At 47.7% G+C, this 16,289-nt stretch overlaps 2 protein-coding genes and 1 long non-coding RNA gene across 21 annotated transcripts in view; 2 read left to right on the forward strand and 1 right to left on the reverse strand.

Moving 5' to 3' along the window:
* The window catches only part of RFX4 (regulatory factor X4), a 165,805-nt gene extending 162,081 nt beyond the window's left edge, over positions 1-3,724 (forward strand). For 5 of the 6 annotated variants that reach the window (XM_008257109.4, XM_070052804.1, XM_051846592.2 and 2 more), the window contains one exon: positions 2,138-3,724. In XM_008257109.4, the coding sequence (XP_008255331.1) occupies positions 2,138-2,410 (273 nt within the window). In that variant the 3' untranslated portion in view covers positions 2,411-3,724. The remainder of the gene's footprint in view (positions 1-2,137) is intronic. The other variant, XM_002711426.4, reaches the window with a different exon arrangement.
* The window catches only part of LOC138844426 (uncharacterized), a 72,312-nt gene extending 56,649 nt beyond the window's left edge, over positions 1-15,663 (reverse strand). Inside the window, exon 1 of the long non-coding RNA XR_011380261.1 lies at positions 15,527-15,663. This is a non-coding gene — a long non-coding RNA (uncharacterized lncRNA). The remainder of the gene's footprint in view (positions 1-15,526) is intronic.
* RIC8B (RIC8 guanine nucleotide exchange factor B) overlaps positions 15,531-16,289 on the forward strand; it is a 126,545-nt gene continuing 125,786 nt past the window's right edge. For all 14 annotated transcript variants that reach the window (XR_011380256.1, XR_011380257.1, XR_007919773.2 and 11 more), the window contains exon 1: positions 15,531-15,666. Coding sequence is in view for 4 of the 14 variants with exons in the window: in XM_017342125.3 (XP_017197614.1) it covers positions 15,583-15,666 (84 nt within the window). In the remaining 10 variants the exon portion in view is untranslated. The remainder of the gene's footprint in view (positions 15,667-16,289) is intronic.

Consider the following 16,289-nt stretch of genomic DNA (forward strand, 5'->3'; position numbering starts at 1 on the left):
TGCTAGGTGCCAGGCAGACAGCAGGTGCTGGGAGTGTGGCAGTGGTGAACACGACAAAGCCCCACCACGAGGGTATAGCCAGTGGAAAAGTCAGCTGCCCAGCAGGACGGTGGGTCCCTGACCCGAGAGACAGAAGGTAGGGTGTTATTTCTTGAGATAGGAATGTCCAGAAAAGTGAGCTGAGATCCAAAGAATGACAAAAAGGCAAGTGTGCCAGGAGATGGGGGTGAAGGGATAGAGGAGGGTTCTAGGCAGAGGGGGCGGGGAGGACAAAGTTCGCCCCAAGGGGCACCAGCTTGGCAATGCTGCAGGGCCTGAGGACGCCTCTACGCTAGGGAGGACACCCCCGGGGAGGGGCCGGGTGCCCAGGGAGCTCACTTAGGAGAAGTCAGGAGTGGGAGTAACGAAAGGCCTGTTTTGTAATGCTGTTTCCTAATGCGGTCTGTTTAATACACCTGGGATTTGTTATCTCGGGCAGGGCAGTCTCTTTGGATTTAGAAGGGGTCCTAGGCTCGAACGCCACCAGTCAGGCCTGAGGGCCTGCCATCGCTGCCACACACACGGCAAGCCAGGGGTGCCCAGCCCTGCTTCTGATCTGGTTTGGGATGAGGGAAGCCTTGGGTGTGCTGTCCGCAGTCGCCTTGGCAACAGCGCTTGGCGCCTTCGCCCTTGAGGTCCCAGACATCACCTCCACCCTCCCCCTTTCCTCCCGGTTCCAGTGGCTGTGAAGTGGCTGCACAGGGCTCTGTGAGGCATGTTGTCCCGTGCAGGGGAGAAACCAGCTCACTGCCAGGGTTTGAGTCTCTCTCTCTTGACCTCCGAAGAGCCGGTTCTCTTCATTTGCTTCAGGCCCCACAGCCTTGCCCGGCTTCGCCTTGGGCTCCCACTCAGAAGAGGCAGAGCAGCTCCCTCTGGCCACACGGGCTCCAGGGAGCAGCCATTGTTGTCAGAAGCCCTTCTCCCTGCTGTCTAGGCTTCAGCCTGTCTGTCTCCCTCGCAGGAGGCAGCCTCCCACTTAATCCCTTGGGGCTCCACTCTCCAACTGTCAGGAAGACAGATGGGAAGCAGAAGAATCCCTACATTCACACACACACACCCCCGGTCTCCTCCTTGCTGCCTTGGCCATCTTTGTTGATTGGCTCCCGTTCTTGTTGGGGTGGCTCTCAGCACAGCAAGGAGATCTTTGTGCTAACTGCTCTGCAAAGTGGGGGCTCTCAAGGGGGGTTTAAAGCATCCCCCCCTTCCTTCCCTGTGATCCTATTACAAGGGGCTTATTTGCATAGCTGTCTTGGAAACAGGAAAGAATGTCAAAGAAGCAGCACTTCAGAGGCACTTCTACTCAGAATCCTTTCTAGAACCGCTTCCCCTCTTCTTGCAGCTACTAACACCTGTTCTTCTGACCTCCACAAAAGCCCCTCCCTCCCTCTCCCCTCGCAACGGGCTTATCTTGACTCCTTCCTCCACGTTCTCCCCAAGCCCAGTAATTTACATTCCCTACCAGTGTATCTTCCAGGACTTCAGGGAATGTGAACCTAAAAGAAAGATACTCTCTAATGATAAGCACTAATAATAATCTTTGTAGCTGTTGACTTGCTTCCTCTTCAACAGCCTGCTTTTAGGCTGCAGTTCATAATTGAATTCAGCTGTAAAATGCTATTTTTAATAATGTCATTGTGTTTTACTTGGCAGTATTGTCGTGTTTGGTTAATGGAGCGGGACCTATCACATCTCCATAGCTAATGATAAAACTCGTACATCCATACATCCATACGTATCTGGACATGCTGTTGCTAGCATGCACACGTGCACACACACACACACACAGAGCACACATACTCGTGTCTACCCACTGAGGCTGTTCTTCCCTTTGCTTCTGATTTCTCAAAATTGTCCAGGTTAGGAGAACAAGGACCATGTTCCTGTCTGAGTGAATACTAGCCTGACTCTTGCATTTCTCTTGCTGACGGTGACTTCCCTTTACCAAGGTTCAATCTTGCTGAAGTTCACTGATTACTTTCTATTAACTCTCATTAATAGCATCTTAGGAAATCTAACTTGAACTGTAAACATGACTGTTACTGTATAAATGCAACCTCAAGCTAATTTTAACTTTATGGAATTTCTTTCCCTCGACAAGTACCCTTTCAATAGCCCCACTTCCCGGATGGAACCTTGTTTGATGAGCAGTACTCCCAGACTGCATCCTACCCCAGTCACTCCCCGATGGCCAGAAGTGCCCACAGCCAACACGTGCTACACAAGCCCGTCTGTGCATTCCACGAGGTATGGAAACTCTAATGACATGTACACACCCCTGACCACGCGCAGGAATTCTGAGTACGAGCACATGCAACACTTTCCTGGCTTTGCTTACATCAACGGAGAGGCCTCCACAGGATGGGCTAAATGACTGCTATTATAGGAAAATCCATATTTAATATTAATAATAATTAATAATAATAATAAACCCAATACCCACTCCCCAGAAGACTTTTATCTCTATACATCATAACTCATGGGCTGTTTCTAAGTGTCCATTTTCCTAATGAATGTGAGGATGGGATTCAATGTGGGATAAATAAAATTTAGTTCAGAAACAGGACTTACTAAAAGTCAGTGGGATTGGGTTCCTGTAGCCAAGCCAGACTGTTTCTATAGAGCACTATCTCGGGCAGGCCAATCTGTGCCTTTTCCCTCTGTTCCATGACTTTGCTTTGTGTTGTGTTGGCAGCCACTCCCAGTAAGCTACTTATTTTCTGTTGACAAAAGCTCTTTAGTCTTGAAGGATGGATACTGGAAATGGAATCTGGTTTGTGTTCTTGGATGGGCACATGCAAGAGCATTCGCCTTGCCATCTGTCTGTCATCTTATCATACGATGAGCAGTCCTCAGACATGTTTTATGCCTCCCTGCTTCCTGTTGGTAGCATCGCTACTTCCTGGAGCTCCAGGGCTAAAGGGAGGTGTCTGGAAACTCTGGATTCCCTGTCCTCCGGGTGTCTGTCACAGTACCTGCATTGTCTTGGAATGTGAGCAGTGTCTGGAGGGAAGGAAGAGGCCTGTTCTGTATTGCCTTAAGTTGACTGAGGTTTGTAGGGGACCGGTTCTTCTACAGATAAGGATTTGTCCTAAGTTTGCACAATGGCTAGTGTCAGCATAAGGCAGGAGAGGGACTTTTTGAATTCTGTGAGAATGTGGATTTATGGTGTTGAATATCACACTCAGTTCTACTGTGTTAACTTTGTGAAACTGGATGGACCAAACTTTTAACTTACCTGGCAGCAAGTGTGAAAATCACTTTCATGGTTCCTTCATAAGACTATGATTTCCCGACACTTTGATAAAATTCAGAGCTGTGCCTTTGAGCCTATACTATTCTGTGTATGTGTGGAAATAAAAATGTATTGTACTTTTGGAAATTTTTTTCGTAGGCATTTTTCCGTCAGATTTGTAGCAATTTGTGAGGTTTGTTAGAGATTAACATAGGTTTTCTTTCTGTATTATAAAATGCACCAAGCAATTATGGTGGACCTATTACCCTATGGGTAAGAAATAAATGGAAATATGACATCGGATGTTTTAGCAATTGTTCTGTAAATAAAATCTTTGATCACACCACTCTGTGTGATAATCATGTCTACAGCTAAAATGGAAATAGTTTTATCTGTACAGTTGCGCAACATATGAATGGTTTCACACTCAAATAAAAAGTATTGAAATGACCTGCTTTCTTCCTTTTCATTTTGCATCTGATATGACCTCGTGTGTGTGTGTGTGTGTATGCACATGCAATACAAATATCATTCTGAGTACTTAGGTGGAACAAAACAAAGTGGTCTTGTATGCCCATCATCTTGCCATCCAATGAAAATTAAAATGTGGATAGGCCACACATCACATTGTTAAATAATGATTAAGTATCATACCGACAGCCTGACTGAGGTTCGTAGGGGACCAGTTCTCCTGCATACAAGGACTTGTACTAAGTTTGCACAGTGGCTAGTGTCAGCTCCTACAGGGAATATTATTCTTCCATACCAGCATCACGAAGAAGTCCCCTGGTACTTAGTTCATTATGCTTCAATGAGCACCGGGTGTAAAGATATTTCAAGTACAGTGCTTTACATGCTAATAAACTTCTGGAACAGAACAATAACATGACTGAATGCTTAATAATTATTAACAAATTCTTTCCCAGCACTGTAGTTTGATTCCGCAGCTAGGAGGAATGAGAGACAGAAGTGAAATGATTGTGTTTTGCCAAAATGTTGAGCAACTAGGACAGGATCTATACGCCATTCAGAGCTACAGATGTCCAGAAATGGCAATGGTGATTAAATTAACAAAAAAGCATGAGGATTTGATAATCATTTTGCATTTTGAAAGATTTATTTTTAAAAACAATCTTTTACTATTACATATTTATATCTGAAAATTATTTTCTAAAAAGATGCATTTATTTATTTGAAAGAGAGAGGCAGAGACAGAGAAAGATCATCCATCTGCTAGGTCACTCCCCAGATGGCCAAAAGCCAGGACCCAGGAGTTTCATCCAGGTCTCCCTCATGGGTACAGGGGCCCAAGCACTTGGGCCATTTTCTGCTGCTTTTCCCAGGCCATTAGCAGGGAGCTGGATCAGAGGCGGAACAGCTGAGACATAGATGGGTACTCATATGGAATGCCACCATTGCAGGCAGCAGCTTTACCCACTATGCTACAATGCCAGCCCCCTGAAAATTGTATTAAGATCAAAATTATGTACATAGTACTCATAGCAACCCTTAAATATACTTCGCTATGTTATTCTACTAAAATAAAGTAGCTACTGGGTTTCACTCTCTGATGGTGAATTAGTTTGTTCTTTCATCCACAATCCACTAGGCTTTATATGAGGAAAGCAAGGGACAGGAAGAGTAAAATTTCAGATTTATCTCAGGTATAGAATAAGCCTGAGGATGACTTGACCTGTAACTCCCTATCAATTCAAATTGATCCATACATGAAAGAGCCCAGTGGGGCATAGTGGGTAAAGCCACTGTCTGTGGTTCCGGCATCCCATATGTGTGCTAGTTTGAGTCCCCACTGCTGCACTGCTGATCCAACTCTCTGCTATGGCCTGAGAAAGCAGTGGAAGATGGGCCAAGTCCTTGGACCCCTGCACCCACGTGGGAGACCCAGAAGAACCTCCAGGCTCGTGGCTTTGGATTGGCGCAGCTCTGGCCTTTGCAGCCATTTGGGGAGTGAACTAGCAGATGGAAGACCTGTCTCCCTCCCTCCCTCCCTCCTCTCTTTCTCTCTCTCTCTGCCTCTAAATAAATACATTTTTAAAAAGAAAGGTCACAGTAAGTTTGACTCTTGATTTACTAAGCACAAAAAAATTAAGCAATGGCCAAATTGTCTACCCAGATAGTGGCCGCATGTAAGAAACAATGCCCATTTATAAGGAACAGCCACAAGCTCATTAACTGCACAAAACTTTGGGCAACATCAGTCACAATCGGAGGGGCTCTGAGAATACAAAGGCCACTCCAGGAAGTTTGTGAAGGAGAGAACTTGGCCTTCTCCTCATGGCACAACCAAGAACTGAGTTGTCAGCACCATGGGAAAGAAGGCAGCTTTATATGCGGGCAAGCAGTATCTGGGAGTTCTTTCCAGACCACAGGGTGCCTATCTCTTGGGAGCTGAGAGTACCGCCTGTATTCCCACAGTTCCAAAACCTTCAACAGCTGCTGTGAGCGCAGGCCTCCAAGTCAGCTTCTTTCTCTGTCTCTGATGGTTCCTAGCCAGTCACCAGAATGGGAATGGGCAAGGTTGGCAGCTGGGAGTGAGGCCAGTCACTTGTCTGAAGAGCAGAGGAGTCTTGGCAATGAGGGGACACTCCCCTGTTAGGACGTTTGCTGGAAAGGACTCTGCCAGCTTGACACTGACAAGTCATAGACAGCAGCCAGGATGGCTCAGCCACGTTGCAGGCCTGTGGCGGTCTCAGCATCTACACTGCTATGGTTTTTGTCAGGCCTCTTGTATACCCCCGCCCAGGTCAGGAGGGGGATCTGTGTCCGCTCTGGGATTGCGACCTATGGCAGATCAATCCAAAATGTTTGCCACTGAGTACACACAACCTCAGTGGGGGCAAGAAACCGAAGTTGTGGCAAGAGCCACGGGTTCACCTGCCATGTGACCTTGGATGGGTCACCTCCCTACTCCGGACCTCTGGACCTCTAGCAGCTGTGAAACGTGACTATGACATTCATTCCACATTATAGTCTGTGTACTGATGGGCCAGGCTGGCAGATCTGGGTGAAGAGGGTGGACAGCTCAGGAAAACAGAGTGGGCTACACTGGCAGCTGGGCATTCATTCAGGGTGGCCGCCATAGAGAGAAGGCAACGGCTCCACCAGCTGGTGCCAGAACAAAGACGGGGGTTCACATGCAGGAGCTCAGCCCATGCACCCGCACCACCACCACCAAGCGAAGATGCACGGCCTTCCTCCTGTCCAACCTCTTCCTCCTTGGCGTGATTCTGGAGGGGGGGGGGGCTCATAATTTTCCCCTCCTCTCAGAACATGCCATAGTCTTTGCTTTATAATAAAATGTCTATGGTGAATGTGGAGAAGGAAAGAGAGCACCAATAGGCTGTTTGTTCCAACTTCTTGTATCTCTTTAAGGCAGGCTGTCAAGATTTTTTAAAAATTAAATCCTGGGAAAGGGGACAGTATAAATATCTCACCCCCTTTGCGGAGGGGTGGCCACAGATCTCCTGGAGCCAAGGAAGAAAGCTCTCTGAAATTTAGCAAGAGAGAAAGCTTATGTGAGAACTTCATAGACAATGGAATTAAGAGATAGCTTATTTTGGTGCAAAAAGTTTTGATATCATGCATTCATAACACATTTTCCATGAAATTCTGAAAACTCCTTGGACAGTTCAGACTTCAGCAACAGTCTTCAGTGTGCAAATTATCGCCACTGGGAGCTTAAAAAAAGAAAGGTGTCCTTATTGATGCTCCAATACAGGATGCAGGTTTTTTTTTTTTTTTTTTTTTTTTTTTAATTATTGATTTGAAAGAGTTAGAGAGAGAGAAAGGGAGAGAGAGAAAGATCTATCTTCCATCTGCTGGTTAACTCCCTAAATTGCTGCAATGGCCTAGACCAGGCAGACGCCAGAAGCTAGAACTCCATCATAGTCTCCCACGTGGGTGGTGAGGCACTGAGGCCAGCCTCTGCTGCTTTCCCAGGCACATTAGCAGGAAGCTAGATCAAAAGTAGAGCAGCAGGGATTCAAACCAATGCTCACAGGGAATGCCTGCACCCCAAGCGGCGACTCAACCCACCGGGCCACAACACCAGCCCCTTAGCCAGCGTCTTAACCACTCCACCAAATGCTCATCCTGCCATCAGTAGTGTTGAAGCTCCCCAGGTGATTCTAATATGCAGCCAAGGTTGAGACACATAATCTCCTTCAGAGATTCAGAGACTGCTGTTCCCCAAACACGCACCCCAGGTTTCTTTCTGACAGCGTGCCAGCCTGGCCAGAGTGCCAAGCATAGTGGCACTTCCACAGCCACCCACGGTATTTACAGTTTTCCCTCGGCTGAGCTGGTTTGTTGGCACTCCAGCCTCCCCAGCCGCCTGCCACTCTAACCTGGAACTCCTCTGCTCCAGTTCCTTGGCCACCTCCCAAACGCAGGCAGCTTGGATGCAGTCCTTGGGGCTTCCTCTTCTTCCAAGGAGGTCAGAACCTTTTGTGCTTCCTTAGCCTCCTCCCCGGGGCTCTTCCCCCCACTCCTCCTCCTGCACCTCAGCTCCCCCCGCCACCCGGCCCTCTCGCCCCCGTATTTTGCTGCTGCTGGTGGAGGTGGAACGGAAGACGTGGGCCACAAGAGTTGAAGAAAGAGCCGTTGCTAGGAAAGGAGTGTGGGTGACGAGAGGTGGTAGGCGGGAAAAATAGGACTCCCCAGTTTTATCCCTCCCTTTCTCATCATAAATGCCTCAAGAGCTAAAATCAGTTGTTTTAAGATCTTTTATGAAAAATGATGAGGTCTGACCGTGACAGCAGAGGTGAGACAATGGGTTCAGAAACAGCTACAGTGCCAGTGCTGGGGATTTATTATCGTCTCCTAATAGACATGGAAAGCTTCCGGGGGAATTCTCCAGGAACTGCCCAGCTGCCCCTAAGAGGGATGGCTGCAGGGCATCCTGTGCCTGCTACACCTCTCAGAAACAGCAAGCTGCAAACCGTCACCTTCAGAACCGAAATGCAGTCAAGGTAGACAGCTCTTCTGCAAGGCTCTCGCCTCCCTTCACACGGAAGTGGGGCACAGTTCTGAAACTGATCTGCCTTAATCCGTGCAGGTTCCCAGTCACTGGAGTCTACTGTGGACCAGTCACAGCAGACCCATCAGCCCCACGTCTCCCTACCTCCACGCCAAGGCAAGGGTATAATCCCTTCTGTTCAGGTTAGCGCCTCACCCAAGGTCACACAGTTTAAGGCAGCAGAGCTGGGATTTGAAAGTGACTCCCAAGTCCCTCCCTGCACTGTCTACTGTGGCACATGGTCTGCTTCCTCTTTCCTACTTTTGTTCCCACCGCACCCCACCCTCTTTCCCCTTTCCCAAGCAGCTTTGCAGTTTTTAAATCAACCTTGACCGTGGTAATAGACCCCATCAGGTGGCAGGAGAATTTCAGATATTCTGGGAAAAAATGTTTGTGCTCAGTGAAGGCAGTCTCCTAGCCAGGTCTTGCTCTGCATCCCAGGCAGCCTTCTCACTCCGAGTTAACGGCACAATACGCTTTCCCTCTACCATTTCCTAAGGAACCTATAAACCAATACAAGACCAAGAACCAAGATTTGATTATTCTATAGACAAACAGGAACAAAAGAAAATCAATAACGATGTATAAAAACCAACAACAAAAACAGGTCACAGGAGGATTTTTATTACCAGGTCAAAAAAAGCTCTGCGGGGGGAGGTGCCATGAGCCAAGAATTCAGGAGAAGGAAGCCATGGGGGTATGGGGGCTGGGGAGGGGAGCAAAGAGCAAGAGGGGGCTGGCTACCTCTTGCTGTTAAGGTCACTACTCTTTGACAGAGGTGGCCTCTGACCTCAACAACCCTACAATTCTGTTTTGACTGACCCTGAAACCCATGAAATTCAGATGTAGGCACTGCCCAGAAGTTGAGATAAAGCTGACTAATATGGGAAAGGCTCCCGGTATGTGCCCCCAGCTGAAAGGAGTTGGCAGTTCTTTGGCTGTAGATGCAATTTATTCTGTCGTCCTCCTTTCAGTGAAATGCTAATCCCTCATAGGGAAGACTGAAATGTGTTGATGATGAATGACAATAATCCTTTGTCCAGTGCCACCTCCTCCTAGGGTTGGATCTTAAGAGTTTAATCAAATGTTGGTAAGTAAATTAATGCTCTACTGCAAAAGGAGGTGGCCGGAAGAAGGGTTGTGAGAATATATTTCCTCTGACATGAGAATCTCAATAAACGGAATTGTTAAGGCATGGCTATGGGGCGGGAATACTGAGTGCTTTAGACTCCTTATTTACACCCACAACTGACCCATCACCATCTCCAAACCATATCACAGCCTAGCAGTGTTAAAGACGTCCACTTCAAGGCTTAAACACCAAAGCTGTGTGTTGCAATTACTTTTCTGTTGTTCAAAACAGCAGCAGGCACAACAGAATCCAAGCATTTGTGCGTTCATATGAGTAACATGGCCTCTCTGTGAAGAAGGTTGCGTTTTTTATTCCACTCCAGGCTAGTATTTGAGTGGTCACCCCAAGACAGGTCTGCCATTTGACAGCTATCTCTTTTAACCCTTTTAGCATGCTGCAAAATAGATACAATTAAGCTCATGACAGTTTGGAAAAATCAATGCCCAAAGAGGACAAGGGACTCACCCCTGAACACCCAGAGCCAGGTTAAAATCTAAAAGGGAGTCTTTGGCTTTCAGGTTTGCCTGTTACACACGTGGAATTGGTTGCCAGAAGGGGTTCAAGAAATTTGATAAATCATCAGCTTTGCAGGCTCACACAGTTAAGTCAGAGCTAGAAAGCTGGTGTTCCAGTGCCCAGTCCAGGTTCATGCACCATATGACAGCATTGCCACCCAGAGTACTGGGTTTTCCCAAGAGGGGTTTGGATGGCATTCCAAATCTTCAAGATGCAAATAGGCCTGGCCCACAGTCCAGCTCTTGGATAGATAAAAACTACTAAAGGGCAGAGCCCATTTTATATGCTTAATTTGAGAGCTCCACTGTGGACAGCCAATCAACACTGAACACCTCTGGGTACATTTGTCAAGGACTAATGGCATGGGCTCAATTTCAACAATTAGAAAACTGAGAATATTAATAAAGTACTTCATAAAGGTGCTGAAAGTTTGGATCAAACAGTCATAATTAAAATTTTATTTTTCGAGAGGCAGAGCGACAAGGAGAGAAAGACAGTGCATGCTCCCATCTACTGGTTCACCCCCAAATACCTGTAATGTCAAGGGCATGGAGGGGGGCTGAAGCTGTGAGCCAGGAACACAATCCAGGTTTCCCATGTGGGCAGTAGGGACCCAATTACTTGAGCCATCGCTTGCTGCCTCTCAGGGTCTATTTTAGCGGGAAGAGCCAGAGCCAGAGCCCAAAACTGAACCCAAGCCTTCTGATGTGGGATGCTGCTGTCTGCACCGCTAGGCTAAACACTCGCTTCTCATAATTTTCTAAAGTTAAAAAATGAAACTCCAAAGTCATCTAGTCCAACTCTAATTTTATGAGATCCAGAGGTAAAATAATATGCATAAGGATCCAAAGCTGGCTAGCAACATTCCCTCTCCTATCTCCCAGTTCTATTCAATTTATGTCATATGACATCATAAGGTAACGCTTTCAGGAATGAAACAAACTATAAGCTGAACTTGGATTGATTATGTAACATCTCTCAGCTAACTATTCCTTATTCCACTGAAAAAAATGACCTCTAAGAAATTTTCATGGCTGGTATCATGTCTCAGTGACTACCTTGTTAATTTTGGTCTCCTGACCTTTTCTCATAGCATTTCTCTCTATCTGGGAGCCCTCTAAGTTCCTGCCACCATTCTCTCTTTATAGCTCACCTCCTCCAAGAAGGTTTCTCTGATAGATTTACTTTGCATTGATTTGCACAGTATTATGTTCAATCTGTTCTAATCAGTAAAAATTACTTTTTGTTTCTTATATCTCCAAAGAACGGGATCGATTATTTCTATCATTTTAAGGATTTATTTATTTATTTGAGAGGCATAGTTAAAGGCAGAGAGGTCTTCTATCCATTGGTTCACTCCCCAAATGGCCGCTACGGCTGAAGTTGAGCTGATGCTAAAGCCAGGAGCCAGGAGCCTCTTCTGGGTTTCCCATGCAACTGCAGGGGCCCAAGGACCTGGGCCACCTTCCACAGGGAGCTGGATTGGAAGTGGTACAGCTGGAACACAAACAGGTGTCCATATGGAATGCCAGCGCCCCAGGCAGAGGCTTAACCTACTACACCACAGTGCCAGTCCCTGACCAGTTTTTATTTTTATGGTACCTAAGACAATGCTGTATACTAAATATGGTAAAGAACAAACTGTTAATATTTCTATGAAATAAATACTTCATTCTTGATAGAAAATGAAATGAAACAACTTGCATCTTGCCAGGTCATTTTGATCTCTCAACAACTAATAACGAATGACTTACATGTGTATGAGTTTGGTAGTGTATCAGCACACTAGTTCAGTGGTTGATCTTCTATCAAAATACTGGCTCAGTGGTTCTCAATCCCGGCTTCTTATTCAAATCAGCTGAGAAACTTTTAACATCACTACCCAGGCTTCACCACAGACACACTGCACAGGAATCTTTGCAGGTACGCCCAAGCAATGATGTATACATACTGATCTGCACAAACTCCACCCTCAATAATAGATTTTTCTAAAGAATGAGTGTATTCAAATGTGGAACTGAGAACTAAAATAATACCTGGATCAATCCCTTTGTTTCACAGCTGAGGATACTGCTTAGAGAGGATGAGTGACTGGCCTCACACAGTGAGGAGGCAGTTGCTGAATGATAGGTAAGATCTTGAATGAATGTTAATTCTCTCAACTCCAATCTGGAGCTGTAGCCACTAGACCAAGAGATTTAGTCTTCAAAATGTATAAAAAGAGTTAGATGCTGAAGAGTTGAATTTTAAAAGCTGTTAGCACCAGGTACTCCTTAAAGACCTTCAATTTGGCACGTTCCAACTAGCCCATTGTCATGGCAGGAGGAAATGCCACAGCAGGATATATCAAAGTCCAAAATAAATGACGAGTATCTATTTGCAGGTTTTTTTCATTGGCTCCAGCCTGAGAGTCCATAACATTTTATGTTATCAGAGTCCAGAGCACTTCTAGCCCTTACCTGTATCTACCCCTTATTAGCAGACTGATTTGCCTATGGGCAAGCTAATCAACATCCTGAACTTCCGTTTTCTCTGTAAAAAAGAAGATAGTGCCTGTCCTATTGACCTTGTATTAGTCAGCTATTGTAAGGTTTAAACTGGGGAATCCGTGCGCAGACACTTTCAGAGGAGTAAAGCACTATCCATATGTATGTATAGAATTGCTATATTACGGCCGGCGCCGCGGCTCACTAGGCTAATCCTCCGCCTGCGGCGCCGGCACACTGGGTTCTAGTCCCGGTCAGGGCACCGGATTCTGTCCCGATTGCCCCTCTTCCAGTCCAGCTCTCTGCTGTGGCCCGGGAGTGCAGTGGAGGATGACCCAAGTGCTTCGGCCCTGCACCCGCATTGGAGACCAGGAGAAGCACCTGGCTCCTGCCATTGGATCAGCGATGTGCGCCGGCTGCAGCGCGCTGTCCGTGGCGGCCATTGGAGGGTGAACCAACGGCAAAGGAAGACCTTTCTGTCTCTCTCTCACTGTCCACTCTGCCTGTCCAAAAAAAAAAAAAAAAAAAAAAAGAGTTGCTGTATTACTATCTCTGCAGGGCTCTGTGGATAAATATTTGTTGCTTTGATTACTCCGGCTCTAAAACCCAATTCCTTGGTACTGTGACACCCATCAGCAGGACCTGGAGTGAGTGCTGGACTAGAGTTTCCTATCACTGAAAGATTCATACTAGGAATGTTCAGGAGGTAAGGTGCTGTAGCGACCCAGGATTTAGCTGGTCTAGGCTCTATTCCCAGAATCTGCTTTGAACTATTGACTTTGGACAAGCTACTTAATTTTTCTGGGACCAGAGTCTCGTCAGTGGTCAAAGGATGACTTGAATTAGAGTCAAAGCTCTTTTTGATTTATAAAATCAGAGTATTAACGCTTAATTAAAATTACTAAAGTACAGTTTCCCAAGCTGTTAATTCATGTGGTTTCACATTTTATATGTCTCTTTTTAGAAGTACAGTGTTAGAGCCTAAAAATATAACTTATTCCTGGCAAACAGACATCTCAAAGATATGTGTAAGAGACTTTTTAACAGGAACATCTCTTCCGAGATACTTTATGCTTGTTAATATCCTCTCCAAGAGTCCCTTGCTCCAAAAGGTAAAAATATAGTTACCCAGAAAGCACTTAACACAGAGCAGGCATCCAAATACTTTGTTATGTTACTGGCTCTTAGTTGGCACGTTACTTAATTCATCTAAAGTGGGAACAATACAATTCAGTCTCCAGTGAGATCAATGTACATCCAACTGTATGCATGTACATAAGACGTTTTATAACCTCTCAAAAGCAATTGCAAGATATTCTTACTACTTTAGGGTTGAAAGCTTACTATTCCATGACCTTTCTAAGAAGTGTGCTTTTTCAAAAGGCAGATTAAAAGCTTTCTATTACAGACACAGTACCTACCCAAATACCTAGCTCAATAAATACACTCAATAAATGTGTCGGCATGGAAAGTATAATCCACAGCAAGACAGACAGCTCCGTGAGCTCAGGTTCCAAATTCCCAGCGTTGCCACCATATCTAGCACAACACAGAAGAAGCTCAACTATTCAACGAGTACATTTTTGCCCCCTCTAGTCCCTCTTCACACAGCTCAGGAAAGAGAAGCTTACAGGAGAGGCATCGGAGGTGACTACTGGTAGAGGTGGCTTGGCATAGGAAACCCGAAGTTACTTGGAGAATTCATCCACTGTCTACCAAAGCAGCTTGGGAGAGCAGAAAAGGCCTGGGTTTCCTGTTCAAATTCAGTTTTCCTGGGGCCTGCGCTGTGGCATACCGGGTGAAGCTGCCACCTGCAGTGCCAGCATCCCATAAGGGCTCCGGTTCGAGTCCCGGCTGCTCCACTTCCCATCCAGCTCTCTGCTATGGCCTGGGAAAGCAGTAGAAGGTGGCCTAAGTCCTTGAGCCCCTGCACCTGCGTGGGAAGACCCTGAAAAAGCTCCTGGCTCCTGACTGCGGATCGACACAGCTCCGGCCATTGCGGCCAACAATGAACCAGCGGATGGAAGATCTCTCTCTTTCTCTCTCTCTCTCTCGCTGCCTCTCCTTCCCTCTCTGTGTAACTCTGACTTTCAAATAAATAAATAAATATTTAAAAAAAATGTGTTTCACCTTTATTGAACATTAAACTATTCTCCATGAAAAATGCCTATCACCAATATCTCAATAATCTGAATGACAATTAAGTTAGATGAAACACCAAGCCCCGTTTTCTCCGGATAGCTGCTTCAGTTTCCCACACTGCTCCGCTGAATGCAGAACACGACCGCAAACAAGGGAGAAAGGAAAGCATTTCAAAGAGACCGAAACCGCTAAGCGAGGGAAGAGGGAATTAAACCGGCTCCTGTCAGTTCCCACCAAGGGGTGGCAGTTTCCGCGATGGTCAGCCAATCCAACCAGCCGAGGGCCAGGCAAGCGGCGCAGGGAACAAAACCCAGGCTTAGACCCGCCCCCTAACGGTCCCCCCCTTCGCTGGCCTCAAGTGGCCGCGGGCCTCCGGTTTCCGGCTCTCGCAGGACCACAATTCCCAGCATGCCCTTGGCGGGAAGTCTTTCCCGCTGGATGACTACTAATCCCGGCATGCCACTCAGCACGCCAGTAAGCTGGATGGAAGAGCGGGCTGGCCCCGGTGCATGCCGGGAGTTGCAGTCCACTTAGCTGCGGGCTCACAGATGGGCGGGGAAGAGCCGGGTCGCTCCCGTCCGCTGAGGAGAATGATTCATAGACGAGGGTCAGGAGAGGAGCACAGTTCTCTCTGTGAAAATCCACTCCACAGACGGGGCTCTTCCCCGAGGGAGGGCGAGGCAGGCGAGCTAGCAGGACCCCGAGACTGACCCCGCCTCAGGCCGCCCGCCAGGCCTCGGCCGACTCCCGGGCCTTGTCGGGGGCGGCCGCGAGGCGCCGGTTGCTGGGGGAGCGGTGACGTTGCGGGGTGAAAGTTGAGGGGCGGTGACGTCGGGCCTGCCCGGGCGGAGGCTGGCGGGTTGGAGGCAGGAGGGAGGGAGGGAAGGAGGGAAGGAAGGAAGCTGGGAAGGAGCGAGCGAGCGGGGGCGCGAGGCGTTTACCTGGAGGCAGCGGCTTGGGCGCGCAGAGCGGCCGCGGCTCCCCCGCACCTGCGGCCATGGATGAGGAGCGCGCCCTCTACATCGTCCGGGCCGGCGAGGCGGGGGCTATCGAGCGGGTCCTGAGGGATTACAGCGACAAGGTAAAGAGCCCTTGGCCCCGGGCGTGCGGTACCGCACCCCCGGGCCGCCCTCCGGGCTTGCACATCGCATCCCTCCCCACCCCCCTCACTCCGGGGATGCGCATTGCTCTCCCCCGAAAACGTTTCCGGCTTGGGCATGCGTGTTTGCGCCCCCAGCCTTTCCCATCCTTGCATCCCGCATCCCCCTGCCCCCACTCGAGCGCCCACTCCTCTGATGCCCGGCCCAGCAGCCGGTCCTACGGTCCTCTTCCCAGGCGTGGAAGGCACACCCCCGGAATCCGTAGATGTGCGCCTGTGCCCCGTGCCCCGCTCTTGGAGACGTAAATGCATGCGAGGCTTCCTCACCTGTATGGGATAAAAATACGTGCTTCTCTGCTTCAACATGGCCCTGGACATGCACAAAACGTATCAGCAACGATGGCAGTTCTTTGTATACTTGTAGCACCCTGTGGTTCTCAAGAGGGTGGTATGTCTTACGTGGTCTCATTGGATCAGGAGTGACTGTAGTGTAGATGGTCTCATCGTCCCCATTTTAAAGATGGGGAAACTGAGGTGCAAAGAACTGAAATCACGCCCAAGGTCATGGACATATTATGTTGTTAGTGGGTGGCCAGGCTAACTCC

Source organism: Oryctolagus cuniculus, chromosome 11 (assembly GCF_964237555.1).
Source record: "Oryctolagus cuniculus chromosome 11, mOryCun1.1, whole genome shotgun sequence".
Classification (NCBI taxonomy): Eukaryota; Metazoa; Chordata; class Mammalia; order Lagomorpha; family Leporidae; genus Oryctolagus; species Oryctolagus cuniculus.